This window comes from Anopheles coustani, chromosome 2, assembly GCF_943734705.1.
Source record: "Anopheles coustani chromosome 2, idAnoCousDA_361_x.2, whole genome shotgun sequence".
Taxonomy (NCBI): Eukaryota; Metazoa; Arthropoda; class Insecta; order Diptera; family Culicidae; genus Anopheles; species Anopheles coustani.
The window spans coordinates 34,133,729-34,140,999 of record NC_071289.1 but is presented as its reverse complement, the minus strand read 5'-3'; the positions used below and the strand labels follow the sequence as shown (position 1 = coordinate 34,140,999).

The following is a 7,271-nucleotide window of genomic DNA, read 5'->3' as shown; positions in this document are numbered from 1 at the left end:
CAGCCAAAGAAATCCTTCCAGGGATAATTTTATTGGATACACAGAGGCCAATAACGGTATACGACTCATGTGGTGTTGCAAAGAATATCAGCACACCAACAATCATAGAAGCAGAGAACTGCACAATTCAGCTAAAGAACCTCACATTCAACAGCAGAGCAATAATCACACACGAATATCTAATCCCAACCTACGGAAAATACCCGAAGAAAGCAGCGGAATCCGAAGAAGACGTTGTGTTGATTAAAATAAACAACCTAGAGAAACTAGCTGAGCAACACTTCAACAAAAATCAGAAACACACAATCATAACAGCAACAAGTGCAATTTTGCTGTTAGCTGCAATTTTGGCATACTCGTGTACCACATTCTGGAAGAACAGGAAAAATTCCCATCAATTGGATCGAGGCGCTCCAATCTTAAGGGGGGGGAAGTTATGTGAAACACAAGAAGGCAATGCGCCACGCGCGAACTAGCGGCCACAACGCCACGCGTGAGCCAGCGGCCACAACACCACGCGCGAGCAACTGGACACCAGCATGGAATCGTGGGAACGGACGCTTCCGGACACCAGCAGCCAGACGCATCGTCAGCGCAATCGGCGCGGCCAACGTAGCCGTACTATTTCCAATAAAGCAGTCTTCAGTCTTTAGTCGTCCAAGCTCGGACCAACATCGGAAAATAAATAGTTCATTTTTTAAAAAATCCGAAAGGAAAGTTATCCTATAACTATACTTTTACATGTTAAGTCACTGTAAGTTACTAGTAACTAAACTATACCACACATGATGGACAGCATGAAACAATGAGTTTAGTCGAAGAAATGATTTGGAAACGGCGGCGCGCCCGCAGCGAGCGCAGCGAGCGGACTGCGCTAGGTCTACTGAAAAAGAGAGTTTGTTATAGTTTTGAGAAATAAGGGGGGCCCGTGGGCCCCCCTCATACCGCACCCGTAGGTTGATTGCGTAGCCGAAATTAACGGTACACACTACGATTCAAATACTCGTAGGTTGAATTTAACGAATTAATGTATCACCAATTGCATACATTCAGTTTAAACGTCCACAAGAGGTGTAGCCACGATCGAAAACATGGCGGCCGGGGCCTCATTTACTCTTTTACCATAAATTGTTTAGCAATTCGAGCACTTTCGGGATGGAATGGATATAATGATAGTAGTAAGAATCGAAGAAAATACAGTGATGTACTTGTAGATGATTTTCTAAATAAATTTAGTTCTCCCAGGACATAAACAAAGTATAATGTACAAATATAATCAATCTAAATATAGTGCCGTTGCCATAATTTATATCTAACCTTTGAATACTACGTGTCTTAACATAATCTGCTCCTTTGACCTTTGACAGAGGCTTTTCTTGAACACAAATCATAAGAAACCAAATGATTTCGGATAAAGTTGTATCTCACCAATCAAAACATTCAATAACGCTTATTTTCACATGTCATTTATTTCTGTTACGCCAATTTTCGAACATATATATTTATAAACTTACTGTCTACTCGCGCATGTCCATGTTTTATTGTTGCTTGTGTGTTTGAGTGTATATACAATTTCCAAGGCACATATTCTAGCGGTTTCTGACGTCCATCAGAGGCTGCACCGAACCACGCCACATCGATGTCCGCTTCAGCTGGGACGACAATCCACCGTAGATGCTCCCATTTTCCGATGTTGGTTAATTCCGCCGAGCAGTCGCTTACAGTGACCGGCAGGAAAAAGTGCCCACTTCGAATTTTGTTGATTTTTGCTCAATATTTTTTTCTCAATCCAACTAAATATACTGCAAGTATTTTTCGTATATTGATTAACATATTTCATATAAGATCCACTAATGAGTAAGCGAAAACAAACATATTTTGATTTTGAGAAAAAAATAATTAAAAAAAGTATCTAAAAAAACAGTGACAAGAAAAAGTGCCCACTTTTAAAATTAGAGCTTTGCATAAACTTTTCCATTGAGGGCTAACCAATTTATTGCGTTTTAATATTTTTTAGGTTTGTTAGCACCATTTCTGATATTTATACATGTATGATTACGTGTTTGATTCATATTTGGTTGTAGATATACAATTCGTTAATATCAGGTTTTGGTATCTCATTAATTTGAGTATTACAAGAAATTACCTTGCATAAAGTATGTTTTATGACACTCATTTACATTGAAGTAATTCATTCAAACCACGAAATCCACAAGGCAGCGGTAGGAAAAATCACAATGAAATTTTAAACGTAGGCGGATCGCCCTGGTAGAGGAGACATGTGCAAAACAGATGCACGCATGGACACTAAGATCATTCGTGAGATCAAAAAAATCCAAAAGTAACTGTCAGAGAGGTCATGGAAATACTTCACTCATCAGTTTTCGAAAGAACTATCCGTCGTCGGCTTGTTGCATACGGGTTACAGAGCAGACTTGCTAGGAGGCTTCTTTATATGAGCATGACCAATAAGGCCAAGCGTCTTAAGCTCGCTGAGGAACATGCTGCTATGCCTCTAGAGTACTGGAAAACGGTTCTGTGATCTAACGAATCAAAATTTGAACTTTTTAATCGAAGATGGCATGAACGTATACAGCGCAGATCGAAGAAGGCAATGCTGCAGGTTCGCCACATCCAGGGCACAGTATGCCATGAACGAGGCAATATGGTGGTCTGGTGTTGTTTTTCGTCCAGTGGAGTGGGGAGCCTTGGGAACATTAACGGTGTTAAAACTGCAGATTACACAATAAACATAAACATCCTGCAACAAAATCTGGAGATTTTACTGATCCTGGCGGGCCTTGAAGAGAAGTTCGTTCTCCCGGCGGGGGCAAGTTCCACGCAGCCCGGCGGGGCCAAGTTCGACATACTGCCAAGAAGACGAAGTCTTTCTTCCCGTCTTGTCGGACAAAACTGTTGAAACGGCCTCCTCAGAGCACGGAGGTTATGAATTTGTGGACAATTCTCGATGCCAGGGTGAACAAAACTGATGTATCGAATAAAAACGACAATTTTGAAGCTCTAATGCGCGCTTGAGAAGAATAAAATCCCCAAAAATTAAAAATCCTAGTAGAAAGCATGCCAAAGCGCCTTCAGCAGGTTCTGAAAGCTAAAAGAGAACACATAAAATATCAAAATGCATTTATTATTTCTTATTTTTATGTATAATAATGAATAACTGAAGTGGGTACTTTTTCTTGTCACGGTTTTTTTAAATACTTTTTTTTATTATTTTTTTCTCAAAATCAAAATATGTTTGTTTTCGCTTACTCATTAGTGGATCTTATATGAAATATGTTAATCAATATACGAAAAATACCTGCAGTATATTTAGTTGGATCGAGAAAAAAATATTGAGCGAAAATCAACAAAATTCGAAGTGGGCACTTTTTCCTGCCGGTCACTGTAATTCCAGTACACGGGTAACATTCATTTCTTTATCAAACAGTAATGATTGCGTTGTTCCAACACGTGGCACGTGGCATCTTGGCCCACCAGAAATGCCGAGCCAAGTTCTCATCTGCCCAAAGTTTCAGTACATTTTGATTATTATTTTTCGGTATCGATGAAAGGGAGCTGGTTGCCAGCAGCTTTGTGGGAGGAACTACCAGCTTTGCTGTGATGAATTTTTCTAGTCCAAGACATCCAAGTTTTCCCCGTGTTTCCTGCAGCCTTCTTACCGTCTTGCATTTCCATCACACGAGCACTATTTACACGAGCTATTTGACACGCTATTTACAAACTCATCAGGAAACTGTTCCGCAACGACCTTTCGCATCCAGATATCGGAGCACAGTGGTAGTCCTAGCCTACACATCGCATCATCTGTCGTCGACAGAGTTCTCCGCCTCCCTCGAACGCTCATAAGCGCGATACATCCTCGACGTCGATTCACCATCCGGCGTAGGCTTCCGGCTACCGACTGTCACTACCGTCGACGGCCTTGTTTCGAAGAAAGTTTATCAAAATGTTCCAAACACCTACAGACCTTCCTGGCGTCGTTAACGGTCCAACCTGCTACCAACTGCTCAAACCTCCCAGCGTTCCCGCTACGAACAGATGTCGAGATCGGAGAACAGCTTGGAAAACTCGTTCAACGCACTGTACGTATCGTAGTCGTCCGTACGCTTGCACTTCATCGGGATGTTCTGAGGCCGTGACAGTGAAAGTGGAACCGGAAGCATTTCGGGCATCACCGAGTGGTGCGTTATCAAGGCGCGTAGTGACGAGAATTCCTTCGTGAAGCCCTGGAAGGGAGAAGGATAGGTCTGGTTTCAAGTAGGTCTTTAACGATGTTACAAGAATGATATAAATAATCCCAAAGATGTTATAATTTTGGAAAATTAATGATATTTACAAAATGCTTAGTTTTTGTGCGGTTAACACATTTTCCCACCACCATCCGTAAACATAAGCATACCATTAAACATATAGCATACCCCACACCATTGGAGGCCTCCCTTCATACAAAACCATCGCTGTTCGCTGGTGAATGATTGGTAGGGGCGGGAAAATTGGAGCTGCATGTAAATCAACCCGGTTTTTTTGTGATCCGACAACCGGAAGCGCGTCTGATACGACATTGGTTACAAATTGAATAAAATGTCCCAACGCATTACCTTGCCCAGGTGAAGAGGAGAATTTTCAATGAAGGATGCATTTAAGTACGCAGATACTGCTCCCTATTTTTGCGACTACAGCTCTCATCCAGTAGAGGATTCTGCATGATCAGCTAATATTGGTGTTTCTGGAGCCGAGCTTCGTCTAGGGAATGTTTTTCCAGTTCGTTTAAGCTCATTTATCTCGAGCAAAAAGCGAAGCATAGTGAGCAGGTAGTTCGGAATTACATTGGCATGCATGATTGTCCTTAATTGGGTTCCTGCCTTCATCGGGATCCCATGCAATTACCCATGCTACCTTTAAATAAACACACCCATCTGCTGCTTGGCGTTATTATCAAACACCTGGCTCTTAAATCACGACCAGCGAATATTTACACCGGACCCGAGCATATTTGGAAACTCGTTGGAAGATAGGGATGCATCCTAACATGCAACATGTAACTAATACGAAACCCCTCGCCGGCGAAAACATTCGGTTAACCCGTGAGAAGAGGTTTGTGCTTAGAATAAATTCCTCCCCGAAGCGAAAGGTAAACACGTGATCCATGGTGTTCTCCCATTATAGTCAAATATGACCTTCCCGATTGGGCTTTCCAAGCGCATGTAATAAATTACCTTAATTTTATATCCACGCTCGGTTTTCATAATTAAATAGTGCACCACCTTCGGCCCCGGTCCAGGCGGAACTCGGAGCGATAGCGCGAAGCAACCGTGCTTGGTGGCACTGCGGCGAACCAGGAACGCACCGGGGCTCTGCTGCGTGAGGACTTCCAGTGATAGTTCGCGAGGCAGCCCGGCCTGGAACCAGGACGCCCGGTCCAGTTCCTCGATGTCCTCACCCAGGCTGACACTGTTCAGGCTGTCGGCGTGCTTCGGCGGAGTGACGGTCGGGAAGCGCTTCGGACTGGAGCTGGCACTGTTCGTCTGCCGGATCAGGTTGCGCTTGAACTCGTATTCCACACCATCGGCCACGGCGGTCGTCGTGGGAGCCTCATTCGAGCAGCCATTACTTGTCAGATGGAGGCGCTGTGGTGACCCGACGAACGATTGTTTGCACGAGTCGCCGAACTTACTCGACACGATCTGGTCCAGGGTGTAGATGTCCTCGGACAGGATGTCGTTCAGCTTTTTCTGGGGCGAGGTGGGTGACGATTTATGGCACATCAGTGGCAAGCTTTCCTCCGTGCTGCGCAGGAACCCGAGAGCGAAGCGTTTTATCTGTCGCGGAAGCAACGATACGCGAGAAGTAAATTGGTTAAGGGTGGTGATCATTTCGTCAAATTAAACATGTTTAAAAACTAATTGCATTATTGCACACCATAGTTTTGGTGGCAAACTCTCGATAGTTTAAAGAGAAGGTAGGGTAAACAAGAAATATGGAAGGCAAGAGCACCTGACTACGAATGGTAACGCAATACAAGAATTTAGAAATCAATCATGTCGCACCAATTTATTAGATATGAATCAGTTCGTCAGTTTAAGTTTACCTGTACATGGTGTGCAACTTTGATAAATGTCCTTCACATCAAAAATATCTTGATAACATATAGAACAGCATTTCCTTGAAATGTTACTGCTTAAAAATGAATTTATTTTTTCCTGTTCTACATGGAATCACATAACGAACCAGGCACAAATCAGCATTTAAAACGAAACGATCAACAGAAGCGTCCTGCGATATTCACACAATGGAAATCACTTACCAGCGTCGGTTTCTCCATGAACTTGATGCAATTGTTCATCTCGCTCGTCGGCGATCCGCTGCTGTCCTCGTCGGACGAAGTAAGTTGTAGTGGATCGACGGTGTAATTTACATTTTCATCGCATTTGTTATATCCTCGGCCCACCAGCTTCGTCTGCTCATGCGTAATCCTAGGAGAATCTAGCAAATCATAACTACACTTTGTCTGCGAAGGCTTTCGTTCCATGCCGGCCACCAGATTGTCGGTAAAATATTCTACTTCCTGCATGATATCTACCGACCGGTGAAGAAGAGGTGCGCACTTGACCAGTCAAACATGTGCAGGTCCTCTTCTCGGGTGTCCTTCTGCTACACTATAGTTGTTGGTACACGGGGAACTTCAAACCAATCCAACCGACAAACCTTAACCAACGATTGCGTACTTCCACCGCACGATTTAAAAACCAAACCCACCCTATTGAACCCCCCGTTTTTCACCACATGTTCAGCCGTTGCTTTTCCATCGGTGGGTTGGGTTTTTTTAAATTTTTCTGTTCGATGAAAACCGTACACGTATACACAACCGTACACAAATACACTTTTTATTCAACCTTCGTTCGCCTTTTGTTTGCGAATTTTCCAACGGGCTGTCTATGGCCGGTATGAGTTCTTGTTTTATATTTTTTATCCTCAGAACGTACGTGAACTGTGAGGGAAAGTGGATCAGTGGTATTCTGTGATTATTTTTCTGGGCCTGTTTTATAAACAAAAAAATGAATACTTTTCGTTTTCACTGAACAGACAAACACAAACAAACACATTGTCGTTGGGTGCATCGTTATGATCTTCGGGCATGCTTTATCCTCACCGAAGCACTGGAGTTCACAGAATACAACATTCTCCTTTATCTCCTATTAATTTATTGCTCTCTATCATGTGAATCGTTAGTGCCGGTGGGGAACAGGAAG

At 43.1% G+C, this 7,271-nt stretch overlaps 1 protein-coding gene across 1 annotated transcript; it reads right to left on the bottom strand.

Annotated features, from left to right (window-relative positions):
* Positions 1-4,049: 4,049 nt before the first annotated feature.
* On the bottom strand, positions 4,050-6,592 carry LOC131264276 (EGFR adapter protein-like). The gene is made up of 3 exons (XM_058266559.1): positions 6,326-6,592; positions 5,238-5,840; positions 4,050-4,247 (listed from the first exon to the last, which is right to left on the bottom strand). The coding sequence occupies exons 1-3, from the start codon at positions 6,590-6,592 to the stop codon at positions 4,050-4,052; spliced, it is 1,068 nt and encodes a 355-aa protein (XP_058122542.1).
* Positions 6,593-7,271: the final 679 nt, after the last annotated feature.